We start from the raw sequence: 22,360 nt of genomic DNA, 5'->3' as shown, positions 1-22,360 counted from the left end.
ATTGCTAAAATCACCATGACATGAGCACTTCTGTGGAGCCTAGACTTGAATAAGTGCTTGTGGTAACACAGAGGCTTGAGGTACCTCTGAGGCCCCTGCCTAGAGCCTCATCCACTCCTTGCTGAGTCTGTGGTGACAGGCATGACCAAGTAGAGCAGAGCTCCTCTGATATGTGGCTGTAGCTGTTCAGAAAACACTGCCATCCCTGTGAACACTTTTTGATCACATTAGTTTCCATGCCCTTTCCTGTAAAGGATCTACTGTGGTGTTTCCAATCATTTGCTCTCTGCTATGAGAGTCTTGCTTAAAAAAAATTAGTTTTCAATCCAAACCTTAGCACTCTTGGCTTTCCTTGTTCACCCCCATCTAATTTCTGGTTCTAAAAGTTGCAGCCACATTCTTTTTTCATCTGAAGTGCAGAGCCTGTCAGCTCCAAAAAGTAAAAGTTTTGAGTGGAGTCAGAGAAGACAAGCGAGCATTCTAGTCATCACCAGCCCCCTCAGACACAGCCCGTGTAAACACACACCACCCCCAGAAAGCATTTTCTTCAGAGTCCTGACCAAGACCACCTGTCCTCCGAAGCTGTTCAGCTCCCAGCAGTCTGTTCCTGCTGTGGGGAAGAATGAAGATCACGTTGCAAAGTTAATGCCATCAAACCTCTCTGGATCCCATTCACATCCAGCTCTTGCCAGAATCTGGAGCAGAACAGCTGGGCTCCTTCATGTGGATTCTTAGTCATCAGTGCTCTCCAGTGCAGGAGAGGTGGGATGTTCAGGGAGGTGGTAAAAGAATGTTAGCTTCTTTATGCTGGATCCTGCAGTGTTTGCTCCATTTATTCAGGAGATGTTGAGCTGAGAGTTGGTCTTGAGAACAGCATCAGAAGATGCCAGGCTCTTTCCTGAGTATAAGTACCATCACTTTGAGTTGAGCTCCTTGTAGAAACAAAGCCTGTGCTGAAACAATTGTAGGCTCAGAGAGAGTGTCAGCAGTGTCACAGGACATTCCCACCACAGTTTACACATTTTGCTCTATGAGGCACTACAGGATCTCACAAACCCTATGATGCTACGAGCAGATTTATGATATATGCCCATGATCCCAGCATGCAGAGAACCTTGAAGGCAGACAGGAGCCAGACAAGAGCACTGGGACTCCTAAAGAATCAGTCTGGAGGCAGGGTTCCTGCCTCATACTGTGTATGACCTAATACAAGAAGGTCTCTAATGAGCAGAGAGGAATGCACAGCCACACTGCCTCAGGATGGCAGGATACCCTGACATCTCCCAATGCAGATTATTGTATCAAATCCACTGCCAAACTCATATGCTGGTTTGAAAGCCCTGTGCACTACTTAAGAGAAGCAGTAGAAAAGCAGGTCTGAGCACTCTGAGACATGGCCTCCAGGAATCCCTCGCCTCATTCCCTCTTGGAGGATACAGCCATTCTAAAAATATTTTGACAGCCAATATCCTTATGCTTTTGGCTAAAGTTAGTCTCTGTGGGCTTCTGTGTTAGGCATTAACCATCTCTGGCTGCTATGCCAAGCTGCCAAAGGAGGATGTCTCTGGAGAACCATCTGAGTCCTCCCCCATGGCAGTTCTTCTCTGCTGGCAAACCTTGTGAGAACCTGAGGTGTCCTCACCTTGTGGATGCATGCTGGGGAGAGAAGGGACAAGCACAGGAAAAAATAGTATCGGAGATTTGGACTGACATCAGAGACATGGACCCTACAGAGCTCGTGGGCCAACATTAGGAAATAAGCTCTGTTTCGAGTGAAGACTACAGATGTTGTCTAAATTCAGAAGAGCTCTTTGCACATGGGGCTTTGCAAAGGGATTCACAATACCCAGCTCTAGCTGCTGAGCTGCTCATGGCTGAGTCCCTCCTTAACTCACATGCTTTGTGTTCAGACACTCTGGACTATCTGCTCCCATATGGCTCCACCTCCTTTGGACAAAACCCTGCTGCTGATAACAGCTTGTTGATTAATAAATGGTATAATAATTACTGCTGACTTCTGCACAAAGTCAGGTCAGTTTAAGTGTAAATGTAGTAAGAATGTCAGGAGATAACAGAACTGTTCCTAGCTCTGTCAGTCACTCTCTGCTTGCCTTCAGGCTAATCACTTGATAACTCCATGCTGGAGTAAAATTACAATAGTAAAATTCCAATATGCTAATGTTATAAAATTTTTGGAAAAACAATGATACTCAGGTAATGATACTCAGGTAATCAGACTTGCCCTCTAAACAAAACTTAAACCAAGGAAAAGAATTTGATCAAATCAGACTTACACTCAAAATGGCAAACAGGATGGGATTTGCCACTATTGACTTTAGCAGGCTTGGCTGTAGGCAGCCTTTGCAAATACCAGTGAGCTGTATGAAGTGCATGTAGGTGGAGCTGGCTGGGAGTCTTCTGTTAGAATGGTTTCATAACAGTAAATTTCAAAGAAATTTGTATAATCTGTTGTATTTTTCCTTTCAGTTTTGTTTTCTTAATCACAGAGAGGAAAAAAAATGTCACTTCCACATCCTCTGCATATTGTGCTCCCTCCAGCAACAGGATCCTGGAGCCACATTTTTCAGGCTTCTAGGTCCTCTAGCTCCAGAGCACTTGTTGGGCACTGCTGTGAAACCATGAAAAATCCAAAGCTCAGATCCAAATCCTGATGCTCAGGATCCCTGTGCAGGCGTTTTTCTGGCTCAGGGGCTGCTGTGACTTTTAGCAGCATGCAGGGTAATGACAGCACTCACTGGGGAACAGAATGTAATTTAGGCTTCCTCCAGACAAAATGTCCTCTTTTTGAGGATAGTTATTTCACTTTCTTCAGTTTCAGTCTATCAGGCTTTCTCTGACAGTCATTAGGATGGTTTAGGTGGCATGGTGGCCCCAGGGGTTCCAGCCTAAGTCCACAACTGTTTTTCTACAGAAAGATGCTAGGATTCCTAACAGCAAAAGCTGCTCTTATTCCCCTGCTGGTTACTACGTGCAGTTTCTGTGACCATTTTCAGTGTTTGGCCTCCTGAGCACACCAGCACAGCTTATGCAAAAGCAACATTACAAGCCCCTAGAAGAGCTCTGTGGCCCCTAACACAAGAAGGATGTGGACATGTTAGAACAAGTCCAGAGGAGGGCAAGGAAGAGGATCAGGCTGGAGCACCTCTCCTATGAGAACAGGCTGAGAGAGCTGGGGTTGTTCAGCCTGGAGAAGAGAAGGCTCTGGAAAGATCTTATAGCAGCTTTCCAGTACCTGAAGGGGGCTATAAGAGATCTGGAGAGAAACTTTCCACAAGGGCAGATAATGGTAGGACAAGGGAGAATAGCTTTAAGCAGAAGGAAGGTAGATTTAGGTTAGATATCAAGAAGGAATTCTTCACTGTGAGGGTGGTGAGGCACTGGCACAGGTTGGCCAGAGAAGCTGGGGATGGCCCATCCTTGGAAGTGCTCAAGGCCAGGCTGGATGGGGCTTTGAGCAATCTGCTTTAATGACAGGTACCTTGCTCATGGCAGGGAGGTTGGAACTAGATGATCTTTAGGATCACTTCCAACCCAAACCATGCAATAATTTTATAAAAAATGTTCAGAGCTATACTACATAGGCAAAATGTGCTATATACATTAGCACAGCTCAGCCTGAAAGCCAACTCTGACTTGGGAATATGCAAGTAGCAATATTAAAATATTTTGTAAGCAAATTAAGAGCAAAATTCCATACAAGCTCTTGCACCTAATTTCAGGGAGGGACAAAAAGGGAAATATAAACCTTTTATTAGTACCAGCAATGAGAAATGAGATTTATTTCAGGCATGCAATATATTATTGAAAGATTGTGCAGAATATAGAGATAATAAATTATATGTATGAAGGGATATATATTATTTAACAAAGTGGGTGAGAGGAAGGCAGCAGAAAAAAATAGTATTCATTTAATGAAGAGACTGGGACAAAAGCAAATGACAATTCCATCAGGCAGCATTTGAAGGATATTGGAGAGAGAAAAGTGTGGCTCAAGAGATCATATAATTTATCTCACTGGTGATAAAATGAGCCTGAAGACTATTTCTAAATGGCAGATAATTCTGATCTAAGGAATGTCTCACATATAACTTAAAAGGGAAAGGAATTTGTACTGTTATTATTAATAATAGAATATTTTACTTAAAAATTCAGGAACTTACTGTTCCTCTAGTCAAGTTTTTCTCAGACTGAGGAAAGCTATCCATGAAATGTGAAGCTATTTTAATGTTTCATATGGGCCAGAAATTGTTTTCTTTTTCCCAAGAGACAAAAGTAAAAGGCAAGAAGTATAATAAGTTTTATCAGGAATGTGTGAGTTTGTGATATAAACACTTGAGGAAGCTCTGTTTTTTATTATCTAACAGCTGCTCTGTCACAACTGAGCATTTCTGCCAGAGGAGCCTGTAACAACCCTCTCATATACCTTCCTACTTTGCTCTCTTATGAACTGTACAGAGATTGGTATAAGCCAAAAATTCACCTCAAACCCTAAAGTGGCAAAGGTTACCTACATGGCTGTATAGATTAATTGTGGAACTTCCCAGAAACAACACTGTGTAGCAAAATAAGGAAAAAATTAAAACAAACAAAAATCTCTCTGCTCATGATGTGTTTGCTGGTGTTGCTCTGTTCCTTACATTTCTGTTCCATTTTTTAATCTGGAGTTTCTGTTTTCAAATGACAAGAATCATAAAGTTTCTACTTACATCCTACTATGCCTTTCCAACATTTGTCAAGGAGACTTTTAATTTTTTTTTTTGGAGTTAAAATTATCCTGTTTCTAATTTTATCCTGCTTGAATATACTTCTTTGTCCTCCTTTAAACATTTTAATGTATCCTTTCTCTTTTTTACATTTTCAATCATGATAGTTTTTAACTTTTGCATGAGCAGGCTGGTCATTCTTAGCTCTTAATCACTTTCAGGATTATTTTTCCCCAACATTAGTTTTACCTTTCTAGATGTAAATTCACCTGGATCTTTGTAGATCTGATGACATCCTGGCAGGAAGAATGAGATCAGCCTGACCCTCATGGAGTCTCTGGGGTGCTCAGATATTTTTTGACAGAACTTGAATGTCTTTCATATTTGGCTGTCCATTACCACCTCTTAGTAGAATTCTGTAGACATCTAGTCCATTTTCTGGGTTCCTGGTGGGTTTGGTCCAAGAGGAAGGTGCAGAGGTTGAACACTTGACACATGTCCAATTTGTCCCAAGGGCAGGAAGCCAGAGTCAGAGGGCAGTAGGAATGTTTGGGTTTTTTCATGTGGAGCACAGCAGTCTAACTAGTGGCCTAGGAATGGTTCCAGCTCATGGAGTGCTCCTGGCCATCCCACCATGTCATTCCCAAGGAAATGCTGTCCAAACATCTCATAGCCCTGTCTGTGCTGCAGCAGTCAGGCTAGACCAGCACAGGTACAGCTGGGATGGGGGTGGCTGGAGGTGAGTGAGAGCTGTAAGGGGGACCCAGCCCTCTCTGCTGGATCATGCACAGAAGGAGGAGTGATATTCAAAATTCTCAGTCCATCCTGCCTAAGCAAGGGAATCTAAAATCATATCAAATACCTTAGAAAGCTTAGAACCTGAAAAGAAGTGGGTCAGATCATGTGGTTGGATTTTATGACTAATGTGTATCCAGAGGGCAGAGCTGGGTATGAATGACATTTACAAAATGTTCTTTTACTTTCTTCTTGACTTCTGAGAAATGTCTGTGGGAGAGGTGGATTTAGTTGTACACCAGGAGAGAATATAGAAAGACTTCAATAAAATATCCCAAACAAAGAAGGTTGTCTGAAAATTCAATGAAATACACTGCCCATTCTGAAAGATGTAAGAACCAGTCAAATTCACTCTTGATGGGAAGCTATCCACAAAAAAATAAGATAGACTTGAATGAAACACATGGGGGCTAGGACTCCCTTCATAATAACTCTACAAAACTCCATTGCCTGAAGTGTTCACAAGTAAAGGGAAAAGAGCTCCCTGAAACACATTAGGTGAAAGGGATAAAAGGCAAGTCAAACTGAAGAAGAAAAAACCTATAGAGTTCAAACCAAAGCAGTAAAAGCAGGCACTAGAGTAGAGTAACTGTATGAGACTTTCAGAGTAGATAATATCACTGGAAACACAGAGCTCAGCTGTGGGACTGAGATGCAGGGAACATCTCAAGATTCAAAACCACATTTAATTTGTAGAGAGAAAGAATGAGATTAAAAATGATCCATAGGAAAAAATTGATGGAGCGGCTCTGTCTCCAGCGGCAAATTCATCCCTGTGTAACAAGAGAACAGACAACCAGTACTAGAGGCATGGGTAACAAAATGGACACATCTATTAATAATGCTAAGGTGTTTGCCACCAGAGAAACCTTACAGTGGCTCTGTGACACAAGTGGGTATGAGCTAATGCTTGTGACATCCCTGTGATGAAAGGGGTGCTCTCATTTGTCACATGCAGCAGATGAAGCAACCTACCTATGACCACATTTCTTTAGCTATGATTAGATCTCATGACCTTCTGCCTCCATGTCCTCTGCTCTAGTCCATAGTTCAGTATTAAATGAATCTGTGTATGAAATACTGAATTTACATCATAAATAAAACAGAATTGTTCCAGCTGGCTCCCAGGAGTGCAGAGAATCTAAAGAAAGTCTGGCAACAAACAAATCAAAAGGATGAGAAACTAAATCTCTTCAGCACTTAGGGAATGAACAAAGACAGATACTGGTAGTTAGAAAGCAAGTGTAGATTGGTGACATTTTTTCCAGGATGGACTGAGAACACAAAAGCACCAATATATTTATTCTGCAGAGCTGAACTGGACCATAAGCAAAACAGAAAACCTGTATTTATGACAAAAAGTAGAAGTCTGAGAGGTGCACAGATGGTTGGTCTAGTTTTCTCATTTGATAAGTTGAATGTGACTTTACATTGAAAGAAAGAAATGTAAATGTAGGGAAATGGATGGCTGCTCAGAGAAAGATATGGAGGGAGTGACTGGGAACACAGAGATCATGAGTGGGAAGATGAGTATTCTGAGAACTTAAAACACCTAGAAATTCTATGTTCCTATTGTTTATGTTTCATTTATCTACATGCTTATGTGTACACATATCCACCTATATATGTATATATATGTATATGTATATATATGTGTCTATATTTCACATAACATCAAGGATTAGGAATTAATTTTTAAATTTTTTCTCATTATTCTTTTGCTATGTGATGACATTAATGAAGAATACTTGTAGCCAAGAGGAAATGCTGACCTCCCCTAACTGGACATGATTTGATTAGGAGCATAATAGTCCAGGCCTCACTCTAATGCTTAATTGTTAGACAGTTTTTCTTGCCAAGATCTTTGATCACTAGTGCATAAATGATTCTTCCAGCTCATTGTTTGATGCTTTCTTTATGTAAATCATTGGATGGTCCACAGTCCATATACATGGATTCATTTATGTGGGCTCTGTGTAAGGATTACAGAGCAAAGGACTTCAAAGTTTTCCTCTGAAAGTTTTAAGGATAAAAATTTGGCTGCAGGTTAGCAAGCAACTGGCTATGAGGCAAAACAGAAAAGTCAAATTCTAAAAGCATAAAGTAAGGATGATCTCTTTAGAACTGATCTATCTATTGTCAGCAGAGTACCACAGGTGGTAGGTAAAAAATCCATATGCATATCTATGTCTTGCACTGAATCTTCTCCCATGCAGTTTTTCACAATGAATGGCCCAGGCAAAGCCAAAAGTGATGGGTAACTGTGTAGATAATAAACCATGTGTTTCCTACATTACCTACAGAAATATACCTGTAATTTCTACATACAGGAAACTGGCCTTAAAAAGTGACTTGGAGAAGGTTAATAAGGCATGGACATTCTCTGCCTCTCATAAGGAAGAAAGTACAGCATCAAATAAAATTATCAGGTGGCAGGCTAGAAACAAAACTAAAGAAGCCAGTGCGCTTTTTGCCCTTTGTAGAACTCATTGCCACAGGATATTGTGGACACCAAGTATGTGGTTGAGTGTAGAAAATACTAAGACAAATAAATGTTAAAAAATTATCAGTAGGGTATGTTATACCAAAAATGCCATTGTAGTTCAGGGAGTCCTTGAGCTTCAGACTTTTGAATGCTTGACAGATTATGCCAGCAAAATATTCTAGATGCTTGTTCTGATTTTATAGTCCTTCCTTCAAATCTATTGTTTACCACAATTGGACAGGTTTTTGTGCTGGGTGGACCTTAGCATGGTTGGCTTGATGCTGTCAGAGAAATCTTGCTTTTGATGCTTAATTTAATATTTACTACTTGCAGTAATTATATAGAACATCATCTGTATTTTCCCAATATCCTATGGAAAGGGTAAAAATCCCAGTTTAGTAAATATCAAGGTTCCTTTTAAATGTAATTGTGTTAATGTTTGATTTACACAAATAATGATGCTTTATAATTTCTGAAATGTTATATGAAAATCTATATAAAATGTAAAGAGGTATTTGAAAGAAATTCAGTATAAGGCTTTTAAGGATCTAGATTTTTTTTCTTGACCATGAATAGTAGCTCATTCAAAACCCTTGTTAAGATGGAAAGTATTTCAAGTACTAATATTCCAAGCAAATGAGCCCTAATAATTCAAACATTTATGCACATTTATGATCATGTGACACTTCAGAGTAATCCTATTGAACTTTATGATGTAGACAGGTTTTGAAAAGTGGGATATAAGTTTGTATAGAGCTGATGTCTAAACAACTTTCTAAAGATCAGCATATACTGGTCTTTTAATTTTGACTCCTGTAATTGGTTTTTGTAATTGGTCCATTGTAATTGGTTTTTCTATGTTCTAAGTAAAGAATCATCCTAACACAGTCCTGTTTTTGTAATAAAGTGGATTTTTTTGAAATATCTGAACTGTCAGTGGTGATGTGTAGGACTCCAGGTGCTCCTGCTCATGGTATTGTGGAAGGAGATGACTTTAAATACGGGGCCCGGGTTTACTTCAAGTGCAACGCAGGTTACAGCTTAAAAGGCAGCCGTGTTGCCTACTGTCAGCTTGATGGGATTTGGTCAACACATCATCCTCAATGTGGTAAGGTCACTTTAAGTTTTAATTCTTTTCAAATCTTTTGGCCAATGTATTCCCATGAAACTAGACTATCAATTTCTTGCTTGAAATTTGGTAGGTCTGTGACATAACATGACCTTTTGTCTTCCTGTCTTTAAGAAGCAGTAGGAATTCTTATTTTACTCTGCTGGAACCCCAGCCTGCAAGACTTTTTTATATAAAGGTCTGACTGAAACATCACTTTACTGAAAACTAATAACCTCAAAGTCTTCTTACACATAGAAAATGTCTAGGACCAAAGCCAAGTGAGGGACATAGAGCAACAATGAATAGTTACTTCCATTACTCTGTGTGTCTGACACTTTCTCTGCAGAAGCTCCTGCACTCTGTGCAGGTGAATAGGAGCTTACTGTGTGAACACTAGACTCTTATTTCAATTCCTATCCTACATAGAAGTTTATGTAAAAGAAACTTCCATTGATTCTGACTGTGCAGGATGGCATGCCTACCATTCACATTGGTTCAGCTGTAAAATTCCTTCTCGACATCCAAAGAGACTTTAAATTTCCTTTAGTTGATTTGCATTGCATAATTTCATTTTTGTATTCCAGAATAATTTGTTTCAATTGATAAAGTGTTTTCTAAGTGTGTTATGTCAAACAATGTACATTTTGGGGGGAGTGCTGTAAAACAAATAAGTTCATTTGAAAGAGGAAGCAATAGGTATTCTTCTATCTAGAGAGGTCTCCAATTGCAGTAAGTGTTATGTCAAGGTCATGCCAAGTCCCTGCTGCATGATGGCCCTGGCTAAAGATCTATAGAAAGAGCTGTCTCTAGACTTGGCAGTCACTGAACTGCTAGGTCTCTCCTTCCCAGATATTTTCTCTTTGTTTTTAATAAATCAAAAAGGTCATAACCCTGAGCCTAAGGAAGGAGAAAATTACTGTCAAAGTACTGAAATAGGAGAAGGCCTTAAGTGACTTACATGGTCAAGCTTTTGGTACATTTGGAAACAGGCACTGTGGTGATCAGATGATGCCTCCAGGCCAGCCATCAGTGCAGAAAGCAACTTTCAAATAAAGCATTATTCTGTGGGGGATTCTCTGTAGTCTTTAGCTGCTATCAAGTTATCAGTCACTTATGGTTCGCAACTGAGAGAGCCTGTAGAGGTACACAGGAGGAAAATGGAGCCAAATAAAAAGGAGACAGGGCTCTGCTTTTCCCTTTCTCCTGATGGAGAGGAGGTTCAGAAATCCTTGTTTACTAAATATAACTTGTGGAAAAGTATTTAAATACATATGTAGCCTTCAGCATATACTAAAATCCTATGCTTGCAAAGAAAACACTGAAATATAGACTTGGCTTGAATGCTATACTCACTGTTAAAAGCACATGCTCTTCATTGGAGTGGCATTGTATGGCTGGCTGTGTGTTCACACGCTTTGCTGAGCTGGGCTTTATCTGGTGGCACAAGGTATGACTTTGCGACAGGACAGGGCCATACTTTTGCACTGTAACTGTGCTGATTTCGCAGCAATTTAAATAAATGTCTGAGTGCTTTGTTATATGTTGGTGCTTTTGTGAGCTGAGGCTCAGCAGGCAGCCAACTCTGAAGCACTGATATGAAGAGGTAATTTTGGGTCAATTGATATGTCCCAGTCCTCTGGGCACTCTGTGAGCAGCACCAACACCAGCTGTCTGAACTAGATGTGCACTGGTTATCATGCACTGAGGCACCAGGCAGAGAAATTAAATAGGATTGCATGTTAGTGTTGTCCTGACAAGAAAACTGAGATGAAATCCAAAGGGAAAAAAAATGTACCTTGTCAGCTGCTAAATAGAAAGAGCAGAGGAGTTAAAAATAAAGGAAAAATCATCTTCTAGCATCACATAGTGAATACTCTCCTCCAGATTTAGGCCAAAAATCTAAGTTTATTGAGGCAAAAAACAGAAAAACCAAAAATACAAAAAAAATTTAAAATAAGTGGAAAATACTGGGAAGGAGGAACTAAAAGAGATTTTATAGGCAGAATATAGCATGAGTAAGCGTTTCATATTAAATTTTTATTGTCAGTAAATACATACATATGTTCTCTTTCAATTCATGTATTTCCCTGGATTATTGAGATATCTCTCTCAGTGCTAAGAAAACAAAATGCAACCAAACATAAAAGCAAAATTAAGTAGTCTATTTTTATATCCAAGTGCAGTGAAGTATTGAAAATACAGAAAATGGAAAAGAATGCCAAAGGCCTGTTTCCTGCAAATAATTTAAGTGCAGCCTTTTATGCTGTTGAAGAAGCCTTGTTAATATTAATGGGACATTAACATCATAGAAAGTCAAGGTTCTTTTTCAGAATTGTCAGCTACTTCTTAAGGTTTTAACAATTTGAGAATTTTTACCAATTTGAGACTCTTATGCTTTCAGTGAGACTGAAGTGTGTATTATAAACAGACATCCCTATATTATAATTTCTTTTTTAATATTTGACATTTTCAAAAACAGCAATCCCAGATGGGTCTTGAAAAGGCATCTTTAATAAAGTGTAGATTGTTTAGTAACATCTGAATGAAATGCCAAGCAATTTGATGGGTGAAAATAATGTAGTGAACCTGATAAAATGGTTACTATCTTTTTTCCCTATCATTAGTTCTAGAAGAAAAAAACTGCTCAGATCCTGGTGGTCCACTCAATGGCTACAGAAGAGTAGTAGAAGACACTGGGCTCTTGAATGGACGCTATGCAAAAATTGGCACAGTCATTGCTTTCTTTTGTAACAACTCGTATGTTCTCAGTGGCAATGAACAAAGGACCTGCCAAGAGGATGGAGAATGGTCAGGGAAGCAACCAATCTGCATAAAAGGTAGTTTATAAACTTTTTTACCACAATTCACACAGGCTGCTATGGTTTTACTGGATTGTGTTTTATATCATTTGCACTGAACAAATGATCATATTTGCTGAGAGTAAGCTCTCTGGCTGATACCTGATACCAAGTTTTGTAGTTTGCCAGCTCTGCTGGCTGCTATACTCAGACAGAGAAGTTGCCAATGATTCCAGAAGATTCCATCTTTAAACAGGGAAAGGAATGTTCTCTAAGACCCTTATTATCCTCATTCTAGGACTGAACCTGCGTAAGATCAAGATCAAAGAAGGTCAGGAGGGAATTGAAATAGAATGAAATAATTGTCTCATGAGACTGTTAACAAGCAGTTGCTGTCACAGGGAATAACTGTCCTTTCGCAATCCTTTTAAAACAATGGGGCCAGTCATAAATGCAAAAGCAGAGACTGTACAGTATGATTAAATTATATGTATTCACCAAAACAGTGCATCACACCTTTAAATCCTATGCTCTTCACCTGGAGCTATTCTACTAAGTGTGTATGAAACCCTGAGTGAGTGAGTGAATGAATGAATGAATGAATGAATGAATGAATGAATGAATGAATGAATGAATGAATTTGGGCTGGGGAACTGCTAAATTCATTTTATAAACACAATTTCTTGACATATGGATTTTTTAAAAACTGAAATGATGATTATATAAGGAAATATGTCTGTCTCCTGGGCAATTTGCTTTATTCTGTTGTTTTAGATGAAAATAACCTCCCCCTGAAGCATGCAGTCATCTGTGGAAAGCATCTTTATTGATGCTTACTGTGATACTGACGTAATGGTTAACACATATATCAATCACAAAGAACTAGATATTGTTAAATTACACAGAGAACAAGGCATACAGATAAAATCCATCCTGCAAGATTCCTTTTCTTCCATTCAGGGCAGCAGGAAGGAGACCCTGGCAGAGTTAATTGAACTTGAATATTTTATCCTAATCTTAAAGTAAGTAAACTGAATATGCCAAACTAGAACTTAGATCTCCTTTCTGTTATTTTACACATATTTAGGTAATTCTGAAGTGTTCCTTTGAATCAGAGCCTCCAATTCCTTCCATAAGTGCACAAACAGACTGCTAGAAGTGCATAATATCTTGCAGCCTTTCTCTGTATGCCAATTAGCTATGTGGGGCTACACAGATAGAAATGAAGCTTTTTTTATATATAATTCCATTACTGGAAAAGTTTTCTCTGATACAAAACCATCCTCCATAGTGGTGCAAGTGTGGCATTCAGACACACTGAATGATGGAAAAAACTTCCTCCATGCCTGAAAGTGCCAATGCAGACTAGTTCAGAAGCTTCCACTGTTGTAAGTGGGATAGATCTTGTGAACTGTGAAGAAGTATTTTTCCAAGGCTTTAGGTTTTAGGATCATTAATGCTCGTAACTTAACTGCCTCTTTTCTTAATCCAGTCCTCTATAGTTAGAGAGGAAAGGTTGGAAATGTGTATGAACCATAGCATTTGAGCTGTGAACGTGAAAAAGTACTGTGCAACATTATATCTTTTCTAGCCTGCAGAGAGCCAAAGATCTCTGACCTGGTGAGACAGAAAGTGCTTCCAATGCAGGTTCAGTCAAGGTGAGAATGCAATATGTCAACTACAGTTTAAAGAAAAAAATGTGATTGCTTTTCCCCTCCTCTCCTTTTCACTCCATGTGTTTAGCCTGCCTGAGCAGTGACTCCTACAAATCCACTGATAACTGAGCAATGAGAGCTGCTGGGAGGGGAGGTCTGATTAGGCACAGGCTGCCAGTTGCAACCTGGAGGCAGCCAGGAAGAAATGCACAGATAGAGACAGACAAACTACAGGATGATGCTGGAATTCTGCTTGTGAGCTTGAGAACAGTCCAAGAACAGTTCCTTGGGGCTAATGATGAAAAATATGAACATGTGCCATCTTAGGGCACAGGGAGAGCACAAGGAGAGAAGAGGGTATGGCAATGCAACCTGCTCCCAGTAAGTTTCACCATCCAAAGCAATACAGCACATTTTATATAGGCTGGGTTTGAGGGAGAGGGTGAAGTAGAGTAGGAGGGGAGGAAGGAATGAAAGATTAGATCCTTCCTGGGCTTACCCTTCCGATGATTTCTAGAAATAAATCCCACCAGAATTAGATATGTTGCAATGTTCAGGTTCATTTTCGTCCAAGTAGTAATTTCTCATTTCAGGGTTATTTTTGAAGTACATGACTAATTTAGTTTTCAATTCAGTGCAAGAACTGTCCTCATCTTTGGTCTTAAGAACAGTCATATGAGGTCAGAATGAAGGACCAGCTCAAGCTTTATCCTGTCTCTGGCAACAGCCAGAACGGCTAGAGAAGATCTGAGGAGCAAGGCAAGCATGTACTTCCCAGTCACTCTGCCATTCTCCAGGTCTGTGATGTATGATTGTAGAGATGGCCCTGAGAAGCTGACATGAGGTTTTAGTAGCCATTAGGGGATTTTTCTTTCTTAAATTTCTCTGTTAACTTTTGGATACAGGACTTTGATGTTTCAGATATGAACACCAGCTGTATTGAGAGAACATACATGTCCTCCCATCCATAAGATGCCATGAGATGATGGCGTCTCATGTTTGTGGACTGTTTTTAATCCCTTGAAGTAGAATCTCCATTTAATAGGTCAATAGTGAGGTAAAGTCTAGATTATGCAATATTGCAAGTCATCTGTGAGTTTGGAATGGTACCCTGGCAGACTAAATAGGACCACAGCAGCTCTCATCCTTCTTCCAAAATACAAGAGACTTGCAATTGCTCTTGTTCTTTGTAACTTTACTTTCCTGTAATGTATTGCCTCACAGATTTGATATGATGGAGGTGTCTGTGTCTCTCTGTGATAAAAAATGAAGTAATCATGAGAAAAAAAAAGTCTTTTCTGGATGTAGGCAGTACCAGAAATCTCAAGGGAAACTAATTTCATGCTGAATCTTTCAGGCATAAAAAGGGTATTTTTTGTAGACATGAGCTTTTAAGCATTAAAGCAAGGGACATATTCTAAATGATAAAAATTTAAGTATAACTGTAGTCAAACTTATGGTCCATATCTATGCTGGTGCACATATTTATTTCTTAATTATGTGCCCTGTTTCAGCTAATCAGTACAATTTCTAAGTGGAAGCTTAGCAATTATGAAATTATGAAATCTCTGTGGTGAAGCAATTATCTCTGTTAATTGCCAAATCAAGCAACTTTAGCAACATCATTTAATCTGAATCAATTCCTAATACTGTCTATTAAAATATTCACTAGAGAAAAGATGTGTCTATCTCCCCTCTACTGAGAATTAATAATGACAATGCCAAATTCAGGTATAATTTCTTAATTTAAAAAATGGTGTCTCAGTCCTTTTATGAATGGAAAAAACTTCCACATTCAGAGGCAATTGATTTCAATTTGGAAACTGTAAAATGGAAAAAACAGACACAAATACGATGTGTATAAACATATGTGTAATTATATATATGTGCAGATATATGTAAATAAAATAGTGGGATGTAAATGGGAGTATTGCTAAACTATGCTGGAATTATGTTTTTTCCTTATTCTCTCATGAGCAAACTTTATGTGATTTTAAATGATACTTAACACAACTGGTGATAAAGTTATGGTAATGATTGCTTTTATAATATTATAATTATGGTGTTCTTTGTGCCTTGAAACAGAGAAACACCTTTGCATCAACTTTACTCTTCTGCATTCAGCAAGCAAAAGCTTCAAATCTATCCAACCAAGAAGCCAGCACTGCCATTTGGAGAACTGCCCCCAGGGTACCAGCACCTGCACACTCAGCTCCAGTATGAGTGCGTTTCTCCCTTCTACCGCCGCCTGGGCAGCAGCAGGAGGACTTGCCTCAAGACAGGAAAATGGAGTGGGAGAGCCCCTGTGTGTATTCCAAGTGAGTCTCCAAGGGAAAAAAAATGTGCATATCTCTTGGGTGAATGAGGGAACAGGATGTGCATTCATGTTAGATATTTAGGGAGTCACAGAAGTGTAGGCTGCTTATAATTCCAGCTGGGAGAAAGGAGCAATAAAGCTTGAAGGATATATGTGTCTTTTTATCCACTAGTAGAACTTGATGATAAAGTGATCAGCCTTTCAGCACTGTAATTTGCCATTAATTTCTCTACTCTTTTATTGAGCAAGAAGTATAGTGAGTCTTTCTCCTGATTTGAAATAGCTTTCTACTACTACTTCATGTTTTTCTGTATGATTTACTACAAATGGGATTTTTCTTTCATTTGTATACTTTGGCACACAGCTGACAAAACCATCAAAGTTTAAGCAATAGAAGGGAGAATCTGCAATTTTAAAGAGGCTCTTCCTTTAATAAACCCTGCTAAGGAAGAGTTCACATTGCAAACTGTAAATCTAGATACAATCTAATCTAGAGGTAGTGCACAAAGTAAGTTAGGGTAAGAACATCACAAGATTTGGTAAACTCCACTACTGACATCAAGCAAACCGTGAAAAGTAGATCTTAACAACAAACAAATTTTTATTGTTCTTGTTTGTGGTTTTACTTTGAGATCATATCATGTATTTTGAAAAGTATCGCATTCACTATGGACATGCACACACTACATATCACAAAGAAAAAATGCAACAATGCAATGTAACTCTTTCAACTGAAATTAAACCTTTTATGATATAGGGGATTTTACCCCAGGTCCAAGCATGGATAAGGTATTCCTAGAACAAGGCAGAGCTTTTTCTTTTCCCCAGAATGACTGTTGATTTAGATGCATTTGCTTCAACATTCTTGTCGCAAGGCAAGTCTGTTCTTATCGTCATGAATTGACCTGTGCAAAGAGTTGTGCCAAGAGAGGCCTCAAAAATACACTGTGACTGCCTAGGGTGAATTTTAGTGCACTGATGGCTTTATGGCATTTTATGATAAACAAGAATCAAGGGTGTTCTTTTCTATTCTTTCTGCAGTCATCTCATTATAGTGCAAGTCGATAAGGTTGTTGTGAAAATTCACCTGCTCAAGTGCTAAATCCACATTCCTACTTTGCCCAGGAATTCAGATAATAATGGAAAAGTTGAATATTGTTTTTTTAAAAAAAAGCTATATCAAATACTCCTATGAAGGTTAGAGACAGAGGATAATTAGACAACTGTCCTTCATATTCATCACTGCAGTTTAGTTTCTTTTGGCACATTCTAAGAAGGAATTAAGAGTAATGCTTGGATTCTTTTGGGGAGAAAGTGTTACCTACTTTTTGCTTCATGTTTCCCCAGTCTGTGGAAAAGCAGAAAACATCACCCTTAAGAAGGCAGTGACCCCTATGAGGTGGCCATGGCAAGCAGCCATCTATCGCACAGCCAGCGGGGTGAAGGAGAACAGCCTTCGGAAAGGGGCCTGGATCCTGATCTGCAGCGGGGCCCTGGTGAACGAGCGCACCGTGGTGGTGGCAGCCCACTGCGTCACTGACCTGGGCAAGACCATCGTGCTCAAGACAGCAGAGCTCAAGGTGGTTCTGGGCAAATTCTACAGAGATGATGACAGGGATGAAAAGACCATCCAGAACCTGAGGGTGAGTAAGCCCGACAGGAGTTAAAAATGATGGGCACAGGTAGATGCTGATCACATCTGTCTTGTATAGGGACAAAACATTGACCCTTTGGGCAATGCACTCTCTTACATGTTGTTCTTTGAAATGCATGTGTAGAGACTCAAGTGGAATGGTGTAAGGAGGGCCTATGCTGTAGTTCATTGAATTCCTCGAAACCGTCCAACTCATACATTCACCCCTAATTAAGAAAATAGCTCAGGTTCTGTGGGCCATAAGGTCTTGAGTGATATTGCCAGTAAAAAAGTTGAAGAGATGCCAGCTACTGTCAAAATTGATTAGCATAATTTATGAGGGAAACACTTGTGCTCTAAATCCTGGTTTGATGCCATGAGCACATTTCACTTCTCAGCCCCAAGGCCGTAGAGCTCTAAACTGAAAAGAAGTTTGTGTCTGACTCCAGCTCCAAAAATAGCAGCTTGGGCTCACCAGAGTGATTTGATTTTTTCAAGCAGAACTAGAAAAGCTGAAAACAAAATGAGAAATACAGCAAATTTGGGTATGTGTATCTCTTTTGGGGGGGAAATTTGAGGTGTGTGTCTGAGTTAATTAATGGAATTTATCCAAAATATCATAATTAACTTGATGCTTTCCCTCCTGACCCCTTTTTAGTTTCTTTCTCTAATCCCATCTTTTTCATTCTGTTCCTGTAAGAAAATATATTGGGGTTTTTTTTACAGTATTTTCTTATAGGAATCCTATCTGTTCTTGTAGGATTTCATTAAGGACACGAGCAGTAAAGGTTTGGCCCCAATATTATTAATGTATTGCATGTTTCTCATTTGAGTGGAAGAACACCACAGATGGGGGTAAAGGAGAAGTATGCAAGATAAACAAAAATGTATTTTGGTAGTATGGAAAGAGTGCTGCTGACCTGCCATTGCTGTTAACCCAACAATTCTTCCTACTGTGTTTCCTCTCCAGATTTCTGCCATCATAGTGCATCCCAATTATGACCCTATATTACTTGATTCTGATATAGCTGTCATTAAACTCTTGGACAAAGCCAGGATCAGCAGTCGTGTTCAACCCATTTGCTTGTCATCTTCTCATGACTTGACTTCATCCACAGAGGATTTAAAGATAATGGTTACTGGCTGGAAGGTATTGGCTGACATTAAAGATCTCGGATACAAGAATGACACAATCCGCATGGGAGTTGTTCAGATGGTGGATTCACTGTTATGTGAGCAACAGTATGAGGATAATGGGATACAAGTCAGCATCACTGACAGCATGTTCTGTGCCAAACAAGACCACACAGCTTTTTCTAATATTTGCCCTGCTGAAACTGGTGGGATTGCTGCCATAACTTTGCCAGGAAAAGCATCTCCTGAGCTAAGGTGGCACCTGATGGGATTAGTGAGCTGGGGTTACGATAAAACTTGCAGCCTAGAACTCTACAGTGGCTTCACTAAAGCTCTTCCCTTCAAGGACTGGATTGAGAAGAACATGAAATAAAAACCTGAGTCTGGAAATGGCATTTTATAACACAATATCTCTCTCAGTCTCTGCTACTTTAGGCTTCTCATCCTAGTGATGAGACACATCTGGGATAAGGTTAAGGCAGGCAGCCTGGTAATTTGTCCTAGGATCAGATATTTCATCAGGCTAATTTTACTTAACCCATGACAGAGGGTCTTAGTGCATGAGAAGTTTTGCCATATTTTGTCTGTCTCCCCTGGTGGGAGGACGATGCTCTGCTCCTGAGTCTGACATACAGAAACAGGACAGTAAATTCTGTCTGAAATTAATCTGTAGTGTGGAGCTCCCTGGAGAAATTGGTGGTGAGCTTCTCCCAAAGATCTGTGTGACTGAGTGGATTAAGAGTCTGGAAAGAGTAGCCTGAATTCACTATGACGGATGAGCTTGTTGTGGTATGTGCTGTCTGTATTGCCATAGTACAATGTAATCTTCTTCTCTCCCAAGTACTTTACACATTTAAATAAACCATGGTTTGTTTTTTTAACCTACATACTCATGTCTGACATTATTTAGATCCATTTTTGCTTTATATGTGTCACACTCTTGGAACTCTCTACTGCCCTTGTCTCTTTGCATGTCACTCTCACTTGGGACTCTTCAGGAACACTAAAAGGCAGAATCAGCATAAAATTCAAGGACTATTTATAAATATAAATAACAAGATTCTTTTTTCTTAATACACCCATTCCTACTATTGTACATGAACCACTGCAATGAAATGTACTGAGAAGTTCTCTTTCACCTTGTATTCTAAACAGATAAAAACATGAAACATATTTTAAATTTGTTTTTTCCAAGTGGATTATTTCATAGAACTATGAAAACTTCAGGAAAACTTCTGGTTCCCATTAGTTTCCATACATTGGTGGTAAAACTACTCTGTAGCTCTTCAGGGTAAGAATAATGTCCAGGTCTCACGCTTAGCAGGCACTTTTCTTGAGCTGAGACTGAACTGTTTGACATCAGAGTAAGATTCTCCTACTGGGCATGTTGTCCAGGGAGACGCCTGAGTGTCCTCATGGTCCTTAGTCACTGCTCTTACACTAAATCATTCTCTATTCAGTCATGCTAAAGACTAGGGATTAACCCTATAAAAGTTGGGAAGAAGAGACAGTATTGACTGTCTTCCATCAATAATGATTTCTTGGTAAGTCATATATGACACTCTGGGGTTTTTAGGACCTTCAAATTATTACAGTGCCCAAAACAGCTTACAGCAGTAGTTGGATGTAAGGGCTGGGAATCTGATGAAAAGATTTAGTGCTCTTACCAAGAAGGACTCAGATCCTGAAGTTGTGTTCTGCCTATCGCATGGCTATAGCGACTTGAAGTTAGCAAGTCTGATTGCAGTTCTGATTCTTTGCTGCTGTAAAATCTCATTACAAGTTTCTTAGCATTCAGTAGTTTCTACCCACTTTTGAATCTGAAAACTGCTGCTAAAAGGACAATTAGTGTTGGACATCATTCCATGTAATTTATTTTTTATTTTCTTGGCAGAAATACTTGTTGTGTATGCTTTTGCACTTTCCTTGTTTTCACTGGCAATAGGACCACATGATGTTGCTTAAATCAAAAAGTTTAAGGGCTACAATTAAAGTATATTGCTTCTCTTTATCTTGTTTGTCTGTCTTCTCCTGCCAGGAGATTATGCTTGGCCGACAAAGTGCATGGCAACAACAGCAACAAAAATCCTGCATTAAATGTGAAAAAACATGATGTGTTTCATTCCTCTGCTGGGAGGAACCCATGCCAATGAATGTGTGGTACTCCCCTGCTGACAGAATGGCTTAGAGTAAATTAGGTGTCAGTTTTGGAGAAGCACAAACTTGCAGAAAGTCAACATGTGTTTCTTCCCAACAGCCATGACAAAGAGTGAAATGAGAAAGCTCTTTCATTATTACATTAAATGAGAGTTTCTACACTCTAAATAATTATTGGATTATTTAATGGTAAACAGAAATTATGAAGACCTGCGAGCTGGTTGTGTTCTCAGTTAGCACACCATGACTGCATTGCTTTCCATAGTATTACTGCTCTCCACTGCTACAGCTGAGAGAGACGAGATTCTAAATGCTTTTTTCTCTCTTTAGGTTTTGTCCAGTCCAAACAGATCTGCAAAAGTCTGGTTTAATTCCAGCCTTAGACCTCCCTCTTCTTTTTCTAAAGATCAACTATATTTTAATATATACTGATCCTCTAACGGCTCCTCAGTGTTGAATCCCATCCCCATTTGGCTTCAAATCAGCAGACAGTTTCTGGGCTTGGACAGCAACAATATAGCTGTTCACTAGCTGTATATCACAGAAAAGTACATTCTTGAAGAGAAACTTGTAGGAATTCATGGAATTAAAATCTCAGGAGGTTGTATAGCTGTGCATGCACAACGCTATTCAAACCCTTCTTTTCCCAGCCATGATGCTCTTCAAAGGAAGCAGAAGTAGGAAGATAGCCAGACACCTGGCTCAACCCCAGGGTTCATATTTTAGCACAGCCCTTTACAGGAGGAGGATGAGGTTGCAGCATTTTCTTCTATTTCTGGATCTCAATCATGTTTGAATCCTAGATTCAAATCTGGCTATTTCCAAATGCCCACATAATGTTTTATTGCTCTGGTTGTATGACATAGGTATTCACATGCAAAAGTGAGCAGTCATATCAACATATCCAAGCACCTGTACCATGTTGAGTATTCTCAGGAATTACAAACCAGCTTGTCCATCCTGTCAGGCTTACCCACAGTAGTTTCCTGTTTACAGACTGAGCAGAACTATGCAGGGGTTAGCATCTAATGCCAATAATGAAGAAAAATAGGGATAAATGTTTGAAAAAAAAGCAATGTGTGACCTGGAATTGATAATATCTTTGATAGTTTGACTCTATTTTTAAGATGTAGAACTATTTCAAACATCTCTTTCTAAACAGGTGAGGATCTGTGCCATCTGTTGGAAAAAGGGTGTGAAATAGCACAACATGGATAGCAGCTCATTTTCCCTCCAAGGAAAAAGAGCTGTGCATTCTGGAAAGGCCATAAGGATATTGCTATGGAAAGAGGAGAGCAAAACACTCTCTGCATTCTTATTCCCTCCAACGAGTGTATGTTTTTCCTTTGTATGTTTCAGGGCTGCATTAAATTACTTCCAAAAGCCAGGGTGCTTAGCTGAAAAATAGGAAATGGACATAGTGAAATACAAGCTCTTTTCAGGCACCCTCAATTACTCTCATAGAATTGCCCTTGTAAAAGATTTTTGTTGAAAGCCTACGTCCATGGTAAGATTACAAGAAAAAAAAATGTGTGTTTGATTAGGACTGGG

At 39.4% G+C, this 22,360-nt stretch overlaps 1 protein-coding gene across 2 annotated transcripts in view; it reads left to right on the top strand.

Moving 5' to 3' along the window:
- Positions 1 to 19,537, top strand: part of PAMR1 (peptidase domain containing associated with muscle regeneration 1) — a 55,336-nt gene extending 35,799 nt beyond the window's left edge. Inside the window, exons 7-12 of one of the 2 annotated variants that reach the window (XM_059474306.1) lie at positions 8,942 to 9,112; positions 11,740 to 11,952; positions 13,505 to 13,571; positions 15,654 to 15,886; positions 17,233 to 17,528; positions 18,489 to 19,537. In XM_059474306.1, the coding sequence (XP_059330289.1) occupies positions 8,942 to 9,112; positions 11,740 to 11,952; positions 13,505 to 13,571; positions 15,654 to 15,886; positions 17,233 to 17,528; positions 18,489 to 19,025 (1,517 nt within the window). In that variant the 3' untranslated portion in view covers positions 19,026 to 19,537. The remainder of the gene's footprint in view (positions 1 to 8,941; positions 9,113 to 11,739; positions 11,953 to 13,504; positions 13,572 to 15,653; positions 15,887 to 17,232; positions 17,529 to 18,488) is intronic. The other variant, XM_059474307.1, reaches the window with a different exon arrangement.
- Positions 19,538 to 22,360: the final 2,823 nt, after the last annotated feature.

Source organism: Ammospiza nelsoni, chromosome 6, assembly GCF_027579445.1.
Source record: "Ammospiza nelsoni isolate bAmmNel1 chromosome 6, bAmmNel1.pri, whole genome shotgun sequence".
NCBI classification, from domain to species: Eukaryota; Metazoa; Chordata; class Aves; order Passeriformes; family Passerellidae; genus Ammospiza; species Ammospiza nelsoni.
The sequence above is the reverse complement of the archived record's forward strand: the minus strand, read 5'-3'. Positions and strand labels throughout refer to the sequence as shown.